Consider the following 23,162-nt stretch of genomic DNA (forward strand, 5'->3'; position numbering starts at 1 on the left):
TACAGTGCATACACAGTGCGTATACCGTGCGATAACCTCCACTTGCGGCGATAATTGACAACATGTCCTCAGACTAGAACGGGCGCGATTTTTTCGGCCAATTTGATTGGTCGAAAAGCCATGTGGCTGAAAGGTACATGGAGCGCCCGGTCCACCCTGCAACGCAGGGGGGTCTAGTCTGAGCACTGAGACTAGGGTTAATAGCAGTGTGGGCCCTTGGGGGCCAGAGAGGGCAATTTTTGTGTAATTCAACAGAAAAGTTGTATAATATTCAATACCACGAGCAACGTTCCCATGCTCTCACGACTCGCCAAACAGCTTGGGTCACATCGCAGCTCTTCTTGCCATGCTGGGAAATTACAACCTCTCCTGACATCATGACCATAACATCATGGGCTCTCACAACGTTGGGCCTCCCCGCCCGGGCGGCTTTTATCCTACTAGCTGCCGCCCTCTGGCTTCCATTTATCCCCATGATGCACATTTGTATCTTCGTCTGCACAAGAGTCCTTGCCCTTCCCCTAGAAGGCGTAGTCTGGATTCTGCAGGGGGTGAAGTCAGAGGGACGTGTCACGTCTCTCGCGACAAGTCAACTTTTGCAGCTCAGGACCCTCTCGGGGTCTTTGAACATTATTCGAACGATCTTGCTTGGACTGTTTCCGCTAGCTCTATTTTATGTCTTTTTCTTTTATTACGCCATACTGCTTACACTGGTATTTATGTTGCCATCATACTTCATCCTGAAGTGGGCATTAAAGCCCTTGTGGCGTGGTTTCCGAGATTGGGAGGCCATTCGGACAATTACAGCAGACCGGACGCGACGTTTCGTTGTGTCAGTGTCGGGATTCTTGGTCAACTTGTGGTATGAGTATCAACAAGACGAATGGCGAAAGGACACCAATACCTTCCCTGCTAATCCACGCCGCAAGTTGTTCACCGCAACTGATTTCCTCAGGGAGCAGGTCTGGCTTGCCAGTCTCTCACGCTATCTCTTGAATATTGTTCAAGGTCTGAGGAACCTGGTGTTTCGGGTTATCAAGTACATCTTACGATCGATACTGGAGTCACGTCGCGTCCCATCGCTGGTGAAACTTCCTCTCTCAGCCTCGATTGTGTTGGTTGTTGTGGCTAAGGATGAATTGAAAGAAAAGGCTGTGCAGACGTGGGAAGCCATGTTGACGGATCCGGCAAGCGCTTTTGTCACCGAGGTGCACGATACAGAGCAAGGATCAAAACGAGACCAGAACAAGACCGTATACGAGCCACTTTCTTCGCCAAAGGACATGATCCGATTGTTGCGTATTCTTCCCGGGATCGCAGGTCAAGAGTTGCAGTGTACCGTACACGTGGAAGGGCGATCATCAGCAAAGCATGAGGCATTATCTTATGTCTGGGGAGATCCTACACTGCAGCGTTCCATCACGGTGAACGGAGCGCGATATTCCGTTGGCAAGAATCTATATGATTGCCTTGTGCATCTCAGAAACTCGACTACGGAGCGTGATCTGTGGGTCGATACTCTTTGCATCAATCAAGCAGACGCGGACGAACGGTCGCAACAGGTGTTACTGATGGGAGACTTGTACAAAAGAGCAGAAAGTGTCATAGTGTGGTTAGGTCTTGATGTGGAAAGCGTGGCAGAGCTCATCGCCCAGACCAGGGAGAATCGCGATGAGAGTCCAAACAGGAGTGCCCCGGCGAGCCCTAAACCTCTAAAGCCAGGGCATATAAACGCCGTTCAACACCTCCTTTGCAGTTCCTGGTGGACCCGGGTTTGGACAGTCCAAGAGTTGATTCTAAACTCAACAACAACAGTCCAGTGCGGTGAGCATTCGTTGTCATGGCAGTCCTTTTGTCAAATGATAGATCAGGGAGCAAGTCAAATGAAGCCATCCGAGCTTCAAGTGACTTTCTATTCGCAGTACCTGGCGCTCAAACGCGAACGGAAGCTTTATCACCAGCACATAGCGCGCCGCTATCCCTTGCTCGAGCGAACGTACATCTTCCGTGGGAAACAAGCATCTCTGGCCGTGGACAAGATGTTTGGCTTCTATGGACTCCTGGAAGACCCCTCAGCCGAGATCAAGCCCGAGTACGTCTTGAACTCTACTCTAGTGGCAGAAGGCTTCGCGCTCGACTTTATCAACCGGTACAAGAGTCTCGCAGTTGTTGCCCTCGCCGAGCTTTCGACACCCGAAAGTGAAAATGGGGCACGCTGGGAGTGGTATCCATGTTGGAATCGGGACGGTAGCACCAGCGCCAAGACGCTTTTTTGGACTGGGCTGGGTGACGAGATTGGAGGGCAGCCGTGGTCGGAAGACGCTTTTGATGCTGCGAACGGGCGGTTGGTCAGGGAATGGGTGGACTTCGACCATCTTTTGAGTTACACCGTCGAGCTTGAGGGCTGGCAGGTAGACACTGTAACCATGACGGGTGTTGTCATGACAAGTCAGGACGTCGATGGGGGCCAATGGGAGTCAGTTTTGGAGCAGTGGCTTAGCATGTCATGCGATCCAGACGATGCAGCGGACGGCCAGGCTCGGCCTGCTCAGAGGCTGACATTGTTTTACAAGACTATTACAGCCGGCTTGTTTGATGAAAAGCAGCTACCAGGAAGCCCTCAGCATGCCAAATATCTAGAGGCCGTGAGAGAAGCGTGTCGATTCCGCCGTTTATTCCTTACGTCTTCTGGCCACTGCGGGCTGGGTCCACAAGATACGGCGTGTGGAGACGAGATCTGGATCTTACTTGGGATGGCCGTGCCTGTGGTGCTTGGCCGAAGGGTTGCTTTCTACGCAAGTGACTCGGACAACTGTCGGCGCGGGGAGGTAGATCCTACCGAGCCTTTTAGATATCTCGGGCAGACATACATTCATGACCTAGCAAGACCTGATTGCAATAGCGGTGGGCTACTGGAAGAGAGTCTGGTGTGGGTACGGATCTGGTCTAATGTATGGTGAGCGTCCCCTTTTGCCTCCCAATAATTTCTCAAACTCTCTGTTTGTAAGGAGACGTCATAGAGCGATTACCAAGTGACGAAGGGATGTCGCTTCCAGATGTTGAACACAGCTGCTTGTGGAATCGATCTCCAAGGATACTGCCTGAGCTTGAAAGACGGGGCCATGACTGACTTAAATAACACTGCTACATTTGCATTTGCCTCTAACCGCATCCTTACTGGCGTGGGAGCTCCGGCACGACTTCCCCCGAATGCTGTTCTGGAAGGAGGCGCAGATCATCTCAAGTTGCGTGAACCCCAAATGATGACCTGCTGTCATCCAATCATCACTTCATCCCATTTCGGGACCGTCCGGTGCGCCTTCAGCTGAACCGTAGGGGCACCCAATCACAAGACGGAGCCAAGCACCCTGCCACAGTGGCCCGAGCGATGCTGCAGATTTCAAGAGGCAGGCGCCAGATCCTGTTGCCACATATCCCGGGACTGCAAAGGTCGTCGGGACGAAGCCAGGCGCCTCAATCTCAAACCCTACCCATACCTACAAAGCTGTGCAATCCGGGCAATCTGCGCTGAAAGTAGGGTCTAAGTTGGCAGTTCCCGTAAGGGTGGTTTCTGTGGATTCTCTAGGAAAGAAAGCCCTCGGGGGTGCAAGCCGCTTGTTTAAGTGGTCAACATACGGTTTCAGTACTATTTTTGTATAATGGTACCTATTCCAGATCTTAAAGCGGCACAGCTGAGGGGAAAGCATGCGCCAAAAGATGTGTTGGATCAGTAAGCGACACTGGTCTGCGCCAGAGCCTTGGCGAACTCAAATCCAGCACATTGGTGGGGAGGAGATAACAGGAGGTTACGCACGCCGCACGGGTCATAATAGTGTAACCCGAGTCAACAAACAGGTTAGACTAGGTAGCTGTCCACTTTTGAGAAGTTCCGCGGGACTGGTTTCCATACGCGCTGGGTTGGGACTTGAAAAATCCAGGAAAAGTAGGAATGAAGAAGTAATCTATGAAAATGCCAAAGGTTATTTTGCCGTATGGGTTCTGCAAGAGGGGTTGCCCCGCTCCCTTGGAGTACACGCCGGGGTTGAAATCGCTCACTTCTGACATGAGACCTCTGGTAAGATTAGCCAGGGTCAGCACTCTGTTATTACGGCCGCAAGTTACCATGAACATAATGGCGTATAAAGTTTGCATAGCAATATTATACAAATTGCACATACGGTAAAATTCAAGCTAGACCGTATCAACGGTTTTCGTTTTGCCTGTTTACTTTCGATAAGTTTATTCCATATATGCATAGGTTTTACAATATATTATAAAATCAGACTAACGTATTGGAAAGTATGTTAATTTTCGTGGTAAACCTTATTAATTATGTGTACCCCAAGTCACAGATCTCGGTCGTGAAGACAGCTCGTTGATCCTGGTCAACCTTACCGGAGATTAAAGGTTAGACTAGGCGTCTTTGCCCCTAGCGTATAAAGGCACAGTCTGGTCGCGGTTGACCACTCAGATACTATCATCTCGGCTTTTGTTACTCAATCTGGATATGGCAGAGACCTGGACTGAGGCGCAACACAACCTCCTTTTGGGCTCTTATTCAGCGTCCACCCCTCACTTTGGTTCCAACGCATTTCGGCCTATGTATACAAGGCTAATCTTGATTCGCTTGGGGTAAGTCATACGGATGGACTTTACCCGAATATGAATAGAGCTTGCTAAAAGCCAGGTAGTTTGGTACGACCACTGCCATGGGGCCGCATGTGAAAATCTCAGGTCGTGACACAGACAACAACCAGGCGCATGTCCACACCCACTCGTAATTAAGATGTTCTAATCAGTGAATCTGTGACATAGCCTGTGCTAAAATTAAATTTTACTCCTCCACGGAAGCACAGCCTTGCAGGTCGCGGCCAAAGAGGGACTCATCCTGGAGCTATCCATCGTACTGGTGATAATCTCGGTGTGGGGGTAATACTGCCTCCGGGTTCAAACACTACAAGTGATTCATTCAATACGAGTGCCCTGGCAAGCCCATGATGGAGTCAGCCTGAGAAGAGATGAGGCTATGGTTACCAGGTTGGTGATTATCCAATGTAAAGGGGTTGTGTGTGAGGTTGTAGTAATCCAGGTAAAAGAAAAATAGCCAGTACAGTTCTATCATGCTACCTGTCTCTATATATATGAGGCCCAAGGTGTCTACTCTCGTCTCACTGGCTTTAGAAAGACATCACATCCTCGCTTCACTTGTTTGACATCTTATTACATTACACATTGGCTCATCTTCTTCTATCTGCAGTATCCATACAAAAGCTTTACTTCGCTTTAACCTTTGGCATCATTTACCTTCATCTTTGCATTCAGACACTCAACCACTTCTCCGGTCCAAAATCTGCGAATCTCCTGAAATACTCGAAGCCCCATACCCTTAATCACCAACTTGAGAATTACTGACATATTCCTGAAAGGCAGTACAGAATGTTTGCTCGTTCGTCTATCCCCGCTTTCATTCTGTTATTCTCGGTGCTACAGGTTTCTCTAGCGCTGCCACAGTTTGTATACAGAATGACCGCACAAACACCAACAGTCGTCGAGCAACGGGGCGGCCTCTGCGCCGACGCTGACGCTGAGACATCCATTACTGTCATACAACACATCACCAAGAACCTGGGTAGGGTAGCCCCGCGCCGCGACCCTTGGGTCTCGACTACAATGGAACTTTCGACGCTCGTTGGCTCGACGCACACCACCTCGACGGGCTACATCTACAAGATTGACACGGCGGGCATCGAGACCACGTTTGTAGACACGATAGCCTTGTACAGGGATGAGCTGAAGAGGAAGCACCCGTACCCGAACGAGATGGAGGCATCGGCCTACCTCAGAATACCCTGGAGCAGCATCATGGGCTGGAGCTACAGGGGAGGGGCTTACACGCCCAACGCTGGCTACACCGGCACCTGCCAGACCACGGTGCTCAGGAAGCGAGGCCCCGGCACCGGTACCAACCTTCAGCTCGGTAGTGCCTGCAAAGCTCGCGCATCTGGCGCCGGACGCACCCCAAACACGGCCGTCCCGGCCAAGTCGGCCGCGGGAGCTGCGCCGGTGGCGCCTGGTGCAACGGCCAACAAGCAGGGCACCGCCGCGCGCAGGCCTGCGGCGGGGACCTCCCTCAACTCTGTCCAGTCGGGCCGCGTGACCAAGGCCACTACTAACACGCACAAACCGGCGGCGAAGGCCGCGCAGGGATCGTCCGCCGTTCCTGTCACGGCCCAGAGGGCGGCAAAGGCTGCAAAGGGGCCTACGACCACACGCTCGAAGCGTAGCGTTCGTGTCTTGGGTTAGTTGGGCTACTCAGCTCTCTGGTAAGATACTGTTTTATCGTCATTGGGGGAGTTTGTCTTTGTTTTTCGAAAGGCGAAAGGAACGGATAGAGGGCGATTATAGACAAAGAAATGGTGCGGGAACGGGCAACATTGGATTAGGCGCAATTTTCTGGGTTTATTTCGATATCATCTTGGGTCTGGCGTTATGGAATAAATTGTTATCACTCAATAGAACATTTCATCGACATTCTGCCGGAGCTTTGGTAGCCAGTTGCGAGCGGATGCATTGCTGTCTCTCATGATGCTCTAACAAGACAACCCCTCTTGATCCCGCAATCTGCAGATGTCTCACGGACTATCTCTGTATTTCAGATAGATGGGGTCCTCAGGATTCAAATCATAACCTGAATAATCCATCCAGTCAGAAGAAAAGTCCTCCTCGGGAAGTTCTTCAAACTCGCACTCGAGGTGGCTCCTCCAGAGCGAGACGGCCTGCTTCTTGCCCTGCTCCTCGGTCATGTAGATGCCGCACTGGTTCTCATCCCACGTGAAAGACTGAATCTTGTGGCGACGTGTGCTTTGGTCACCACCCACGTCGTCGCTGGGCTTGACGTGGATGATGTAGAAATCCCGGTGGGAAAAGTAGCGGATGATGTGGAATGAAATGATGCCGGCGTCGTCGGGCCCCGTGGTTGCAAAGTACCACTTGTCGTCTTGATCGTAAGGCACGAGGCCGGTCTTGAGCTTTTGGAGATCGTTGTCGCTAATTCCAAGGTCGCATGATACAGTTCGAGGCTCCTTCATCGGGGGTGGAGGGTAGCCTCCGAGGGATTGGGTTTCTGTTTCCATGCTCATTTTGAGGTGCTTTTTTTTTCTCGGTGTGGTCGGACCTTGGTCAAATTGCAAAGATAGTAAACAGGCCAGTTGGCTGCTTTTTGATCAAGATCTGCTCAGATACTGGTCAAATAAAAGATGTATGCGGACAAAATCGTAGCATATAAAAACCCGATAAAAAGTTGCAATGCCTGCGCTAGGAGTCTTTCTGTGCGATTTGGGGCAAGAAGTATGATTCAGAAAAGCCTAGAAAGGAGGGCAGTCCACGTTCAAATAATGTTAGGAAACCCCCTGCTTGGAAACGACAAAGAAATGTCTGACCAGCTGAGCCCTGTAGGTACGTACCTAAGGTAGGGTACCTGTTACCCCTCTTTGCGACCTCCACTGGCTTTGCTTGATTCTATTGGTTGTGGCGATATGACCGTAAGCACGTCTCCAGTCCAACTACAACAAAGTCCCCAAAGCCACATGAAGAAGTTTGCCAATATATCGCACTGGGCTATCAAACTTCCACTCAAAGGTCAGTTAGCATTCAACAAATACAAGTCAGCCATGAAGAATTACGCTAATGTTCAATAAAAACTTAGCCAATTCCTCAAATTCCCCGTACGACCACCAGCAACCAAGTGAGGATATCGAGGAGAAGCAGGGGAGATTTTGTCACCGACGTGACGAGCTGCACAAACACATTGTTTCAACACCGTGGAGGGCGGTAGTTGGAAGAATAGAGGTTCTTGGGGCAAGAAGAATAGATAGTCCACTCAATCGCTTGTGATAACTCTTCTCACTGGGCGTCCTCCCGGCAAAGATGGTCTGTTGGGTTTTCTAATGCTACTGGAGGTCGTCGACTTGACTCCCATTCGCCCAATCTATTGGTAGCCAGTCTATACCAGTGAGCGTAGGTTCTCTGAAACCATTGCAGATGTGAAAAAGACGGATGGTCGCAATGGAAATATGTATTTGGGAGACTCAGAGGCTATGATCATTAACCTAAGGCTGCTAGAATAAAGAACATGACGTTTTACCTCACATCCTTGAATACTCCTCCCGCAGCATTTAACACCCCATTGGTGAACATAGACTCTGCCATGAAAGGCGAGTACCTGTGGATCCACGGCTGCCCGTTCATCCAGGGCACCACCTCTGCCAGAAACTCAGCCAGCAGCTTCGTATCTCCCCTCGGCAGGGTCGCGAACTCAGTGATCCAAAGCGGCATGTCCCAGCCAAAGATGGTATTGACCTCTTGGTGCGCAAACGAAACGTAGTCAATGAAGAGCTTGGCCTGCTGCTTGCCGCTCACGCCACCACCGTCAGGCCCGTACCAGTGCAGCGCACAGGCGCTGCACCGAAACTCGCGCGGGTTTCCCTTGAAGTGTGCCCACTGGCGCAGCCACGCCAGGCCGGCCGGGTAGCCGGCGTGCCCTACATTTGTGTTGAAGGATGTGATGGCCGGGCACACGAGCTTTACCCCCCTGTCTGCAAAGGGGAACATGTTGTTCCCCCAGTGTCGGTACGCCTCTGAAGGCGACTGCTCACATCCGCCATTGTCGACGACTTCGTCCGGCTCGTTGTACCCCATCACCCAGCGGACGTTGGCCTCTTTCTTGTCGATAGCGTCCAGGATGGGCTTGGCGTTGTTGTAAGGGCCCCAGAACATAGGCACCTGCTCGAAGCTGAGCGCCCCTTGTTCCGTCTTCCAGTTGTAGCCCCACGAGGCGGCACCAAACCTGTGCAGCTCCTCGGCGTTGGCGCGGTTGTTGTAGGCGGCGCCTTTCTTGTGGCCGCCGGCGGCGTCGGTGCGCCTGAGTATCTCGGTCAGGTTGACGTAGAGCTCCTGTTCGGATGCGTCGGGAGCGGGTGCTGGTGCTGCGACGGCCGAGAGGATCGACAGGGTGAGGAGGAGGAGGGACATCGCAGAGAGAAGCAGTGTGCGATACCTATTCTAGAAGTAAAGATGGTCTAACGAGCAAAAAAGAGAGGGTATGTCAGCGAGCTGGCGGCGAAAATGAGTGTCGGTCGCCTGAACGAGATATGGAAATATGAGAAGCCACCGGTGCTCAAGAGGCCTAAGCAATATAAAACGTAAAAAAGAGTGTCTTTAGTGGCAGAGTGGATATTGTACTTTGTAGCCCAGGAGGAGGGACCCATGGCCTTTAAGCCCAGAACGAACATCAATCTGTGTAGAGGTATGAGCGGCCCGGCCAGGGTTGCCAATGGGCACAGGGGTCAAGATTGTTCAGGCTTTGTGCTTGGCCAGGCTGGACGGGGTGCAGGGGTACAGATCCTATCAGCGAGCGCAACCGTACGGTACTCGTCTTGGCTGTTGGTCGGGCCGCAGTGGCAGTGTATTTCTGTCTCGTGTTTTAGGCGCGTGGACCAATGAGGTCCGACGGATCAAGATGCTCAGCATCGCGGGGTAAAGGTACAGCGATCCAGACGCGGATAATATAAATTGAGCACTGCCACATGGATGACTTTTGTAGGTGTTCATGTTTCGTACGTAGAGTATAAATCGACTAATCAAGACAAGGTACAGGCCAGAAAGTATTGAAAGAGACGCGATCTCGGTCCGTTCATGTAGCCTCTAGGTTCTGACGAAGGACTAGCCGCATTGCCGACTGAGATCAGCACGCAAAACAATTGACAGGGTCAGGGAAGAAGAGGTAAGACTGCAAGCGTAGTTTTCGTAGAGGTGGTGCGGGACCTTCAGCCTGGCTGTCATCCAATTTCGATGCGGGTTGCATCTAGGTCCACAAACAGCAAGCATGTTGCAGATCAACTCCTCCTCAAAAGCTTGTATTGCGGCGCTCATCAACTTTGCCAAATTACAGGTTGAGGCGCGGAAACAAAATGCGCCGCTTGGCTTCAGCATGCCACGGGGCCGATAGCGCTCGGCCGTAGCTGACAGGGGTAGGTTTTCCAGGGCTTTAGTTGTTGAGTTGCAGTCCTTTTACCGCCCTATCAGATTTGGAAATAACCACAGAGGATCAGCTACAAGTCCTTTGCATGACCTCCACTATCATCACTTTGCCTGTCAGGATTCCAAAAGGAAGACTCTTCTGGTGGCCTGCATGCGTGAAGTAAAGCACCTCTCTGTGAGGAGTGGTGAACTAAGAATGTCACGCACCTTTGACAGGAAAAGAGAGGGCATGGTGATGGTTGCTGGCGAGCCTTGCAGGATTGCAGGAGTGAGGTCGCTCTGCCGCTTTTGCAGGCCACAGAAAGAACATTCTACCATCAAGTCTTACAGTGGTATCAGCACTTACGGGTCTGTTCATGACGGCGTGGACTATGCTGGACGGGAAAGACGACAATGAATCTCGAATGAAGAGAGATTGTTGGTTATTGTGTGATTCCTATGGTAACCGTGTGAAAGAATGCATTCCCAGTAGAAACGTCGTACATCGAAGATCTGGTGTGAGACCTCAGAAGCCCGATCACCTCTTCGGTCATTGATGTGTTTTCTGATGGGATATGGAGAAGTGAAACCCTAAAATCTAATAATGAAAACCCTTGATGAAAAAATGAAAAAAAAATGAACGCCATCCATGCTATGGGCTCCAACTAAGCCATACCTACAGGAACATTTGTGAACCAGAAGAGCAAAAAACTTTGAATCGACCCAGTTCCATTCATCAACCAAGAAATCTTCATTGTATCTATGTGCAGACAAAGGAAGAGCTTTGTTCAGATCTTAGTTGTCTTGGCAAGTGGTGCGGAATGGGAATTCGAAGTTGGCGGGGTCGTCGATAAGGAACTCCATGTACTGCTTGCCGACGGGGTACTCCTCAAGATCCGTGACAAGGCAGTTGTAGGCTTCACCCCGAGCTGAAAGGCGATCCTCGCGGATGTTGGTGCCAGTGGTGACCATGCGGAGGAGCTCGATCACATCTTGCTTGCCCATCCAGTAGATACGGTTCTTGTCCTTGTACACGACAGTCGAGTCCTGTTGATAACGTGGGGATGTGGTGATTAGTTAAAGGCTTTGGAATTGAGGACTTGGAATGGATCAAAAGACCGACGGCTGAGGGGGATTCCAAGGATGATGTTGGCCGCCGTGAAGAGGAGACGTCGATATTGGTGAAAGTGAGGGAAGTCCAAACAGCGGTTTCGCAAAAGGTGAGCAGATAGTCATAAACTTAACGTTGCGTACCCCCTGTTCGGCACCCCCCCTGTTCGGCACCCTGAAAATCTAACAACGAAATGCCTACTTTTATAAGCTGATTTAAATATAAAATTATCAACGGACAAAAATACAATCGTTTTCACGCTTCTCCGGTTCATTAACCTCTTCTTCATCAGCTAAAGGTTCCAAATTTTCTATATCCTTTTCCTGCAATCCAATAATGTTCTGTTTGTTAACCAAAAGCTCGTTTGGATCCGGAACCACCCTCCTCCTTTTAACCGGCCGTATTGCCTCCAGTTGTGCTTCCAATAAGCTGATTTTTTGCTGGGCGCTAGCCAAAAGGGTATCTTTAGCTTCGAAGCTTTTTTGGACTTTTGCAAATAAAAGACGTGAAGTAGCGTTGGTTTTGTTGGATTGGGAAAGTTTTTGCAGTTGAAATCGGACATCTCGGGTCGTTTTAGGGGTTTTCCAAATAAGTAAAGACGGGTCGTTAATTTTTTGGGCTGGGCTTTCCGGTGTTTTATCCCTTTGCAAACCGTTGTTTTTATCTTTTATAACGTTGGCATTGCTATTTTCTAACAAAAAAGGGCTTAAAAGTGGTTTAACCAAGTTTACCGGCCATAACCCCGTTGTACGCCAACCAGATTGAATGGTTTTTGCTATAAATGCTTTTAATCTGGCTTTTCGATAACAAAGTAGGAAATTTCGTTTTCCAATAATTGTTGAACAGCAAAATTGGCTAACAAATCCAAGTTGACGTCGATAAGCTTCTTTTAACGGCCCAAAAACCGATAGATCCAATGGTTGGAGAACGTGTGACGAATGAGGGGGTAAATATAGGAGTTGAATATTGTTTTGCAAGCAAAGAAGCATAAATTCGTCCGTTATATGTGATCCATGGCCATCCAAAACTAATAACCGCTTTTCAGGGGTTAAAGGTTGGGTATACGGAATAAACACTTTTTTTAACCATTCGATAGCCGTTTCGTTATTTGTCCACCCGTTTTCGGTTGCGTGAAATTTCCAATTATCGAAAAGGCTTAAATCCGTCGGAAACCATTGTTGTTGTACGTTTTTTCCCTTAAATATAACAAGGGGAGGGAGGGCAACGCCCGTAGCCGATATACATTCGATTATAGTCGTCCAACCCCGCGTTCCGGGCTCTTTCCGTTGCAACGGCCGGATCCCGTTAAACCCTAATACCAGGCCGTTAGATCCTTTACCTTCCATTATACCGGTTTCGTCCATATTCCAACGGTTTTCCGGTTTAATAGCGTTAATAACCGGGTTCGTAATATAAAGCCACCAAGATTTAATTACCTCCGTAGTAGCGCCATTAACCCGGGCGTTATCTATTCGACGGGGCCTTTGGGTCTTAAGGATTGGATAACGAGCCAAAAAACGAGTTATCCAACGTTTTCCAAGGCCTTTTGTCTCTCCGGCGGCTTGAAGAATTCGTTCGGCAAAAAAGCGTAATTCTTGATGCGTTGGCGGAAGCCCTAAAGCTGTTTGGGTAAGTACCCAATCAGCCAAATGCTTTTCCTGTTCCGTAGAAAGCCTTTGAAAAGGGCTTTGTGCTTTTTTATAAGCTTGAGAACCTTTAAGTCGACTTTGAAGTGTAGACCTAGGTATTCCCCATTTTCGGGAGGTTTTTGCAATTGGATTGCCATTATTGACGTCGTTAATTGCAGATATAAGCTGTTTTTCAGTATATTGCTTCATTGGAAAATGGAGAATCAAGATTAGAAAAAAGTAAATCCAAAAGTGAAAGATTCATCGAGATATTTATAATAGAAGTTGGAGGATAAAAATAAAAGTGTTGTTATTTTTGGGTGCCGAACAGGGGGGGTGCCGAACAGGGGGTACGCAACGTTACAGGACGGAGGAAAAGACCGCAAGTCTGGAAGCTGAAGTGGAGCTCCCAGTCTTTCTTGTTGTTCTCGCAGATATTCTCGACGCGGAAGACCTCGTTGTCGCCCATGGTCTCGGCATTGCTGAGAAGCTTCTTGCAATCCTCGAGGAAGGGGCGTTTGTTGACATCGCGAGGGGGGCCAGTGTAGCCAATGTTCTCGCAGAGATCCTTGCCCACACCGAGGGGGTTGCCCTTGTGGTTGGTGGTGGTCCCGATCTTACCCAGGGCGGCAATCGCCGGAGTGGCAGCAACGAAGAGAACAAGGAGTTTCATGAGAGGAGCCATGACGATGGGAGAGTGTTGAGGGGATATGTTGATGACTGAGGCTGTGTCAATGGAGAATTTGTTCGTGTATCTGGAACACAGTTGAAGATGGATGGCTCGTTTGTGAAGAGGTTGAGTTTGGAAGAGATCTTTCGGTGGAAGAGGAAGAGGGAAACGACCTTGAAATATTCAAAGACAAGTAGGTAGTGCTGTCAGCTGATTTCAGAGCATAGGAAAGTGGGTCACTTGGTTGAAGCAAACAAACAAAATGAATGCCGTGACGTCCAAAATGAGCAAGGCCCCTCGTCTCTGGTGAGCGCAATTTTGTTGATTGGTTCTGCCTCGGGAGCCCTCTGGAGTGGGGCAGTTGAATCACTCCTGCTTTCGATGCTTCATATCTCGTCTTCTTGCTCTGATAAAACGGCAGTCCTAAGTCCTCTGGTCCTCAGAGCCCATTTGCTCTCTATTCCTCTTGATTATACCGCCCGAGCGCTGTTCTAGTATAGTTTGACAAAAGAAACTAACCTGACAGTCTGACGGTTCAGACAGCCTATCTACTCCTGGATCACCTGGAGGGCCCTTCAAGTTCTCACCACATCTAGTCAAGCAGATTCTACGCACCAGCAGATCCAAGTCATCCTGTGATCTGAAGTGGATCCTAAGTAATCAAGGGGCCAGTTCGTACTCTGACAGCTTTGCATGGTGTTGACATGAACAACTGCTGTCTTTGAGGATGTAGGACTGCTGTGATTCATGAGACCAACGGCCAATTTAGATTCATTTTCATACTCATGGGTCGCAATAAGTAATACCTACTTCCTGTGCCCTCTTTATATTGCTGAGGGAACGCATAAATCGCTGGCATTTTCACATGGATAGCTGTAGGAATCCTGAACATTAACTTGGGGATGCGATAATAATCGGTCATTCTTTATCTGCCACATGAGTTAGATGGACAAAGATGCATGGCTTTTCTTCCAATAATTACGAACTTCCCAACAGTCTGGCAGGCTATTCAGAAACCATTTTATTGATTCTCGGCGTCGTTGACGTGTCTCACTCTGCATGGGTTGTGTTTACAAGACACAAACACCGACGATCGTTTCCTAGAAAATTGTTTTCGAGCGACTTCTGGCCAATGAGAATACTGGTAAACCTTCTTGGATTACCGTTGGCCTGTCATAAGTTTTTTTTTTGCCAAGCCGTCAGACGGAGTGACGTCATTGCATAATCCCAAATCCAAAAATATGGGGGTTGGGGGGTTGAATAAAGGCTTTGGGTTGGCCATCAAATTAAAGATTTACACCTCGGAATACACTTTTCTCACTAACAGAACGTCACAACAGTCGATATTCTTGACATCTGCCTATTACGCTCGCTCAAAAAATGGGAAAGCAGACGAAACCCTCCCCACGTGGGAAAACCCCTCAAAAACCCGGCTTCCCCCTGATACATTGGTTCATAGCCTACGGCTACCTCGGACTCGTCGAGTGCCACTGGATGATACCCTTATACGGCTTTATGATGGGGTACCTGAGCCACACCAAGCACGGCACTTGGTACGGATATTCAATGGCGGCCTCGATCTACATATCTCAAGCAGCCTACCGTCATCACCATGATTACTACTATGTGGCCGTTCCCCTCTTCATCCTTGGCGGGTTTGGGCCAACGCGGCACTCTATCTGGGCTGCGGCCGTGGCTGCGGCAATACTTTACAGCGGAAGCCTCCCGGGCATGTATGCCTACGCTTTCTTCGTCTACGGGTATCTGCTGGCTGGAACGGCAGAAGCCTGCTGGCTAGGTGCTGTCGCTTTTGGTTACAACCTTGAAGGATGGACACTGGCGATCCCCGTAGCTCTGGTTGGTGGCTATTGTTGGTGGGCCAAGGAGTTCAGGAGGCAAGCCGACATCTTCGCAAAACACCGCGCCGAGCAAAAGGAGGAAATCGACATGCGTCTAGCCGAGCTGGAAGAGCTGGAGCCGGGGAACATCGTCGCAAGGGATTTGGCACTCGCGACGGCCGAAGACGAAGTTGAAATCCGCAGGGTGAGAGACGAGGTCGCAAAGGAGAATGCTTTTTTTCTTGCGTTTTTTTCCAACTATCGCGTTAATAAATGCGAGGAAAAGGTGTTCAAACGGTACATGGATCGCTCGTCCCAGATCCTGAACGAATGGTCGCGCCTCAAGGGCATATAGTAAAGCAGTACTGTTATCCCACAGTACGGAGCGTCATATTAGTCCTAACAAGGGCAAACACGTACCCTACATGCACAAATCGGAAAAGAAAGTCGACCTTTCAAATTATTGTTGTTTTCAATATTATCATTCTCTAGTTGGCAATCTTTAGCTCGTATCGACGTATCATTAATGCGAATGTGTTGATCAGCGTCGAAAATAGCTGAAACTCTGGCCGCCCTAATCGTGCCAACTTAGCAGAAAACGAGGATCCGCCCTCTTGGATGGAAAAGGGGAGTCTGCACGTAAGCTGCTTGGAACAATAACCATCCCAACCTGCCATTCAGGTGATGACACGCATGGCACCTGCCGCGCCTCACAAAGTCGAAATTTCCATTCTTGACAAAGACGAGTTTCGGTCAGAAGTTTGCTCCCTATTTTGCAATCGGCCATAAAATCTCACCGTGGCGAGCTAAGCTCGATGCTCGCTATCCGCATCCGCTTCGCCTTGGAAGTTCTTTTCCCATTGGTCGTTCTTGTGCATGAGAATGGAACATTGTCATACGCATAAATTGCCCTCTTAAATTTTCATTTTTGTTTATAATTCTGAACTGCTATTACCAAAATTAAGCGATGGGTAAATTTTGCCTAAACGTGTGGCGTAATTACCAAGCCGTTATCCAACGTTTTCCAAGGCCTTACATTTTTCCGGTGGCCTGAAAAATCCGTTCCGTAAAAAAACACAATTTTTAATGCGTTGTTAAAAGGCCCAAAACGGCCTGGGCAAATACCTAATAAATTAAATACTTTTCCTGCTCCGGTAAAAGTTTTGAAAAGGTTTTTAGGTTTATTGATAAAATTGGGAACCTTAAAATCGATTATAAAATGTAAACTTAAATATTTCCCATTTTCGGGAGGTTTTTGCAATTGGATCGCCATTATTAACATCGTTAATTGCAAATATAAGCTGGTTTTTAATATATTGTTTCATTGAAAAATAAGTGATTAAAATTCGAAAAAAAATTAAATTTAAACGTGAAAAATTCGTCGAAATATTTATAAAACAATACGAAGGGTAAAATAAAGCTGTCGTTATTTTTGGGTGCCGAACAGGGGCGGTGCCGAACAGGGGGTACGCAACGTTAAGTAAAAGGATACGCGATTTAATATGTGTACGCATTGGCATTTGATATTAATAAATATGGTAAAAATAATTTGAGTGCATTAACAATAGCAATTTAAAATAGAAATATAAAGAATTTTCAAAGGGTGTGGTTTACCCGTTGTTAAAAAGAAGACATTAGGAAGTATTATCCCAATCATTTCCTTCAGCTATTTTGTGCTTTTAGGTTTTCTCGGAATTTCGTCTTTTTCTCTCATTTGAATTTCGCACAGTTGGAGCTTTTATCGAGACCATACGCTTTAATATGAGACCATTTACTATTGCTGGCCTCGTAGCCCTATTCGCCATTTCCACCATCGCTGCTCCTATTACAGTCGACACCTCCAATATCCAGCGCCGAACCAGCACAAAGCCCCAAATTATTACCAAAGCAGATAAAAGCCAAAAAAAGGAACCCAGCACCTTACTACCATCTTGGTCATATTGTAACGGATGCCATGGCTGCTTTGTAACTAAAGGCGGTTTAAAAAATCATCAAAATCTTAAAAAATGCGAGAGAAATGGGCGCGGTTATTATGTTATAACCGAAGAGGAGCAAAAGGCAAGGGAAAATGCAATCGAAAATTGGATGGCAATGCGCCAAAAAGAACTAAATAGGATAATGTATGGATAAAATACATTTCGAATTAAATTACAACGTTAATTTTAAAATAAAATCCCCTGTTGGAATAGGGATTTATGCGTTCAATTCATCAATTGAATGATAAGTCACAGGTTTCGCCGCACGTGCCAATTACACGTGACTCATTTACTCAAATAATAATATAAGACGAAAAGGACATTTAAAAGCTCTTCTCTAAACTGTTAAATAAAATATGCATAATATACCTACGTTATCCTATAATAACGTTTGTTAATCGATTAGCACAACGAGAGGCCTATTAACATCCCTATTAATAAAATAATAAAATTGTTTTCAAACATTTTAATTTCAGGTTTTATTAGCTTAAAAAGTTGGCTGTTGGTTTTAAACTTACCAACCTACCTAATTACCTGCTTGTTTATTTACCGACAAATTTATTGTATTTAAATATTTGTTATATTTGAATACTTTTTATTCCTTACCTTTTATTTTTCTTATTGAATATTTACATTTTAAAGTACGCATCGTAACCATAATTAATATAGGACGGATGTAGTAGGTTAATTATTAAATGTAAGGCATATATTAAGCTAAGTAAAAACAATTTTGATATACCGCTTTAATAAAGTTAATATAAATAATTAAACTTTCGCTTTTATATTATATTTAACATTGCAAATCCCGGCTATAAAGCTAAAAGACTGGCTATACTACGTGGGCATATACAAATAACTGCATATTATAATTTAAATGGGTTATTTACTAGTTTTAGGGCTTATCCCTGGCCGCGAGCTCCACCAATTTAGCGTGGCTTAATTGTAGATAATTTGTCGATTTTGGGCTTAAAAAAAGGTGATTTCCGCCAATTCGGCGACCGATACTCCGTTATAATTAATTAAATAAAAATCGTAAAAATAAACGGTTTCTACGTTGGATACAGTAATTAGTGAAATAATTAATAATAATTTATTTTACATTTTAATGGTAATATTCGTCGAATTGGAATAAAGGTGCCTTTAATTTTTAAATGGAGGTTGGTTTTTTAATAAATTTTAAGTGATGTATTACGTAATATAAGGTGTTAAATATTCGAATTGGTAAAATAATAAATATTTAAATAAAATTTGTAATTAACACGGGTTTATATTTTTACTAATTTTAACAATTATATAATTAATATAAATAAACGTTTATAAAAAAATTAATTTTTAAAAATATACAATATTTATAATCTTAAATTTTATTTTTTTATTTATTATAAATAAATTAAAATAATAAAAATAGCTTTATTTTATAAAAGTTTACACTTATAATTAAATAAATTATTAACTATTTATAATAAATATTTAATTTAATATATATTTAAATAAATAAAAGAACAACCAATAATAATTTCTACAAAGTTTTTTTACATAAATCTTAATAAAAATATACTTATTATTTTATAATATATGTCACGGCCAGGCATACATTGGAGAACCTCAGTGTATTGGGCGCTATCGACGAAAATTCTAAACTGAAGAGAAGAGAGAAATTACAATCGACGACGCGCTCAAGAGACGCGCTTAAATCCGGAGGTAGTGGATCCTTGTCCGATCCCTGGCTCGGTGTGGAGCCGAGTCGTGATTCTGAGGGTAGGTCTAGGGGCCTGATCCTCACATTACCCCCCTCTAAGGCCTGATCGACGTAGGCGGTCAGAGTCTTGAGTTTGTCACGTGTGTCTCCTCGGGGCCTTCCTCCGCTCTCGTGTCTTTTTCGCATCGTGCTCGGCAACATTGTCCTCGGGTCCGTCCTCCGCAAAAACATCCTCTGCTGCGCTCCTGATCCACTGTTGCAAATTTACCGGAGGTCCTGCTGCGTCGGGGTACTCCCTGTGAAAGGTATCCAGCAGTACTGGTGAGTTTTTCAAGTCGCGGGCCTCATACCATGTCTCATCAGGGTCGAGTCCGACCCACGATACCTGATATTGCAACGTCTTCTTTCGTCCGAATAGACGTGAGGCCAACACTTGCTCCACCTCCCACTCCGGTTCTCCGTTAATTTCGACCGGTGGTTCCAGCTTTTGATACTGCTGAGGTAATGGATCCGTTGCTGCCTTGCGCAGTCGGCTGGCGTGGAACAGCTTACTACCTTTATACCAGGCAGGGGTGTCGAGAATGAAGCTGTGACCCTTTTCCTCGAGAATCGTCCATGGTCCTGCATTTTGCGAGTCCAACTTGGTCGTAGGAGCTTCTGTGGAAAACCCCTTTTTGCTAACGTAAACCGCATCTCCCACCGTAAAGTCGACCGGTCGCCGTTTCTTGTTAGCCTGCCTCTGTTGCTCTATTTGCGCCCCGAGTCCGTTGTTGCGGGCCAGTTCCTGAGCTTGCCGGGCTTGGCGGACCATTTCCAGCGCCTTTTGTTGCTGACCGATCTCCAGGTCTTTTTCGGGTAAAGGTAGAGAGAGCGGGTCTCTAGGGCGAGCTCCTGTTTCTGCTTCGATCGGTGCCATGCCGATAGAGGCGTGAACGGACGAGTTGTGGCCGAAGTCGAAGGCGGGAATATGCCGTCGCCAATTCGTTTGGTATTTGTCTACATAAAAGCGCATTTTCTGATCCAATTTAGCGTTGGTAATTTCGACGCTGCCCTGACTTTGAGGGTGGCGGGCGCTTCCATGTTTATGCTTTGTTCCTGTCAACTCGTTTAAAGTGTTTAGGAACTCGGATATAAACGGTCCGGCGTTGTCGGAAAGCCATAAGTCGGGGACGCCTTTCCAACGGTACACAGTCTGATAATACCGCATGGCCAAGGTCTCCGCGGTGTCCGTCTTCTTTCCCGGTAGGGTGGCCAAAAGTTTGGTTAGTCGGCAGATAAAAACCCAGACGTAATCGTAGCCTTCTTTATCCTTGGGCATAGCTTTGCCGTCTACCATCACGTGCTGCCAACACCGTCTAGGGATCTCCAGTGGGTGCAGCAGCCCAGGCGTCTTATCATGTCGTACCTTGTTGCGTTGACATTCGCGACAATTCTTAATGTAGCGTTTGACGTCTCGATTTCGGTCGGGCCACCAGTAATCTCTTTTCAGGCGGCTCAGGGTTTTGTTCTGGCCTCCATGGCCGAAGATCTTGGGCTCATGAGCTTCGCGGATGAGAGCCGTTCTTAAGGAGATCTTGCCATCCTGGGTAGTCTCGGGTACCGTTAACAGACTGTCATGGCGACCTAGGTTCTGTTTTAGGTTCTCTTCCAGGATAAGGGCCACTAGGTCAGCTCCTTGAGGTGCGGAGGGTTCCAAGTTGTTAATGGTTGGAAGAGGTTCGCCGGGTCGGGAGTCGATCTTTTCTGGAGGGATTAGTGCAATGGTGCGGTCTAACACAGCTCGGGCCTTGACCGTAGGGCTGTCGATGGTTTTGCGCGAAAGGGCATCGGCTGCCACATTATCCTTGCCGGGACGGTATTTAAAGGTGATGTCGAAATTGGCCAGGTAATCTGCCCATCGTATCTGGCGCGCGGACAAAAGTTTCTTGGTTGACCAATAAATCAGGGCCTGGTGATCGGTAAAAACACAAAACTTGGTACCTAACAGGGCTGGTTCGAAGTCCTTCAGCGTATTGATTACAGCCAATAGTTCCTGATCCTGAATCGGATAGTTTTGTTCAGCAGGGGACATGATTTTGGACGAATAGCCGATTGGCTTCCAGCTGCCATCGTCCTGTTGCTGCCACACGACACCGGCGGTGGCCCTGCCACTGGCGTCGGTGTCCATCCGGACAGGCATACCGGGTTTAAAGAAACTCATCACGGGGGCGGTGACCACCAGTTCTTTCAAAGCTTCAAAAGCGGCCTTCTGCTCGGGGCCTTTTTCGAACGGGACTCCCTTTCTCAATAATCGGGTCAGAGGTTCTGCTTGTTCGCTGGCGTGATGGCAGAACGTCCGGACGAAATTACATAAGCCTAGGAAGGATCGTACGGCGGAAACGGAGGTGACGTCGTCCCATTGCCAGCTGGTGATGGCTTCGACCTTTTTGGGGTCGATGCGGATACCTTTACCGATCTCTAGAAGTAAACCTAGGTATTCGATTTCGAAAACGCCGAAACTTGACTTTTTAATATCGCCTTGGAGTCCGGCTTTGTGCAGCCTGTAAATAACCTCCTCGGTTTGCTCAAAGTGGACTTGCTCCGATTTATCCTCGGTATAAATCAACACGTCGTCTGCGTAGGCGCTCGCGAAAGCGTCCAGCAGTTCATTAAGCTGAGCGTTGATAAAAGCTTGGAACCAGGCGGGTCCGACCTTCAGTCCAAAGGGTAGGACCTTCCACTGAAATGTGCCTTGTCGGGTTTTGAACGCCGTTAAATACCGTGACTTCGGATCCATTAGCAATCTGTTAAAAGCTCGAATAATGTCGATCTTGGTCATCCTCCGGGCTTTTCCACACTTGCTCAACGTCCCGGCCACGTCGGGGGCAAGTACTTGTCGTCCTTTGATGAATTTGTTTACCCATCGGTAATCCACACAAAAACGTTGCTCCTTCGATTGCGGTTTAGGAACGAACAAAGTTGAAGCTGCGGTCTCCTCCATTGTCCGTTCAATAAAATCAATCCTCAGAAGTTCGTCGATGGTTTCCTTTTCCAACTCCATCATCGCGAAAGGGGTCGAATAGCGGGCTGGCCTCCCCTCCAAAGGTTTCTCGAGTTCCAAAACCACGTCGAAACCGGGTCGGCTAGGCGGGAGAATCGTCGACGCCTTTTTGGAAAAGAAACCCTCAAGGTGGGCAAGTGCTTTGGGTAATTTGGCTCGTACTTGCGCGATGTGCTCCGGGTCTTCGTCTGCAGGGAATGGAATGGGACGTCCATCGTGAGTCTTGTTCCACTGCAGGGCTGATACCGCATTCAGGCTGGTCGTAGGCGTGTCGTTTACTGGTACCAACGGTATAGGCTCCGTGGGTAACGGGGATCGTTTCCATCGATCTTGACGAGGGTCGTTAAGGAGGGCACAAATATTAGCTGGCAGGCCTTTGTTGGAAACGGTCTTTGGGATGGTCGGGAAGGCGCTAATTTCTGCGATTTGAGCCTGGTTTCCGTTTTGGCGTTTAGGGCCTTGAAGTATCTTGCGGACCTGGATGCGACGGTCTTCTTGTTCCATCTTGCGGTCCCGGCGGACTGCGTCAGCTTGGGCCTCGAGGTCCAGAGGCGGATTTGAACGTCGTACAACGATTGCGGGTGAGTATTGGGCCATGGCGGGCAGGTCGTTGGGCCAAACGAAGCTGCGGGTAGCTGGGAATAAGCCTACTCGATATTTCGTCCACCATTCTTGTCCGATAAACACATCGTGTGCCGTTTCGAGGAGGATGAATTTCTGCCGTGGGAATTGTCGTCCGTCGATTTGCAAAGTGAGCCGAAGGTATTCGGTGGCTCTTGCGGTGACCTTCCGGTTAAAATCTCCAAAATCCAAAGGTTTTGGGAGCTTTTTGATAGGTAGCTCTAAACGTTGGGCGACCTTTTTCGCGAGGCTCGGTCGAATGGATAAATACACATCTGCTCCAGTGTCACAGAGAGCTTGGGCGTTGAGACCACGACCTTTGTCTTGCAATTGAATGGGAGCAAGGAAGGTGTTTAATTTGGGTGATCTATCGATTTTAGCTATCTGAGGCATGCAGACTGCCGAGGAGACTTCCGGCAGCCTTAGCAGTTTTCCGAATCCGACGAAGATGAGCTGTGGCCGGATCGTTCACGAGCCTCTCGATCGCCTTCGTGTTGAAGGGCGAGAACGGCGGCGATGTGAGCGGCCTTTTGGGGGCAATTGCGTGCCAGGTGCCCGGCTT

General features: G+C 47.7%; 8 protein-coding genes across 8 annotated transcripts; 4 read left to right on the plus strand and 4 right to left on the minus strand.

Moving 5' to 3' along the window:
- Positions 1–719: 719 nt before the first annotated feature.
- On the plus strand, positions 720–2,960 carry PgNI_02226 (uncharacterized protein; the record flags this gene model as incomplete). The annotated part of the gene is made up of 1 exon (XM_031122293.1): positions 720–2,960. One exon carries the CDS (start codon positions 720–722, stop codon positions 2,958–2,960), a length of 2,241 nt encoding a protein of 746 aa, XP_030986479.1.
- A 2,563-nt stretch (positions 2,961–5,523) lies between these two features.
- PgNI_02227 (uncharacterized protein) lies at positions 5,524–6,303 on the plus strand (the record flags this gene model as incomplete). The annotated part of the gene is made up of 1 exon (XM_031122294.1): positions 5,524–6,303. One exon carries the CDS (start codon positions 5,524–5,526, stop codon positions 6,301–6,303), a length of 780 nt encoding a protein of 259 aa, XP_030986478.1.
- A 329-nt stretch (positions 6,304–6,632) lies between these two features.
- Positions 6,633–7,139, minus strand: PgNI_02228 (uncharacterized protein; the record flags this gene model as incomplete). Its single annotated transcript, XM_031122295.1, has 1 exon — positions 6,633–7,139. The coding sequence occupies one exon, from the start codon at positions 7,137–7,139 to the stop codon at positions 6,633–6,635; it is 507 nt and encodes a 168-aa protein (XP_030986475.1).
- Positions 7,140–8,139: 1,000 nt separating this feature from the next.
- On the minus strand, positions 8,140–9,030 carry PgNI_02229 (uncharacterized protein; the record flags this gene model as incomplete). The annotated part of the gene is made up of 1 exon (XM_031122296.1): positions 8,140–9,030. One exon carries the CDS (start codon positions 9,028–9,030, stop codon positions 8,140–8,142), a length of 891 nt encoding a protein of 296 aa, XP_030986474.1.
- A 1,079-nt stretch (positions 9,031–10,109) lies between these two features.
- Positions 10,110–10,396, minus strand: PgNI_02230 (uncharacterized protein; the record flags this gene model as incomplete). Its single annotated transcript, XM_031122297.1, has 3 exons — positions 10,110–10,211; positions 10,246–10,323; positions 10,385–10,396. 3 exons carry the CDS (start codon positions 10,394–10,396, stop codon positions 10,110–10,112), a joined length of 192 nt encoding a protein of 63 aa, XP_030987755.1.
- A 416-nt stretch (positions 10,397–10,812) lies between these two features.
- On the minus strand, positions 10,813–13,441 carry PgNI_02231 (uncharacterized protein; the record flags this gene model as incomplete). The annotated part of the gene is made up of 2 exons (XM_031122298.1): positions 10,813–11,064; positions 13,211–13,441. The coding sequence occupies 2 exons, from the start codon at positions 13,439–13,441 to the stop codon at positions 10,813–10,815; spliced, it is 483 nt and encodes a 160-aa protein (XP_030987756.1).
- On the plus strand, positions 11,161–13,480 carry PgNI_02232 (uncharacterized protein; the record flags this gene model as incomplete). The annotated part of the gene is made up of 2 exons (XM_031122299.1): positions 11,161–11,188; positions 13,191–13,480. The coding sequence occupies 2 exons, from the start codon at positions 11,161–11,163 to the stop codon at positions 13,478–13,480; spliced, it is 318 nt and encodes a 105-aa protein (XP_030987753.1).
- A 1,326-nt stretch (positions 13,481–14,806) lies between these two features.
- Positions 14,807–15,619, plus strand: PgNI_02233 (uncharacterized protein; the record flags this gene model as incomplete). Its single annotated transcript, XM_031122300.1, has 1 exon — positions 14,807–15,619. One exon carries the CDS (start codon positions 14,807–14,809, stop codon positions 15,617–15,619), a length of 813 nt encoding a protein of 270 aa, XP_030987754.1.
- Positions 15,620–23,162: the final 7,543 nt, after the last annotated feature.

The sequence above is a fragment of the Pyricularia grisea genome, assembly GCF_004355905.1.
Source record: "Pyricularia grisea strain NI907 chromosome Unknown Pyricularia_grisea_NI907_Scaffold_1, whole genome shotgun sequence".
Classification (NCBI taxonomy): domain Eukaryota; kingdom Fungi; phylum Ascomycota; class Sordariomycetes; order Magnaporthales; family Pyriculariaceae; genus Pyricularia; species Pyricularia grisea.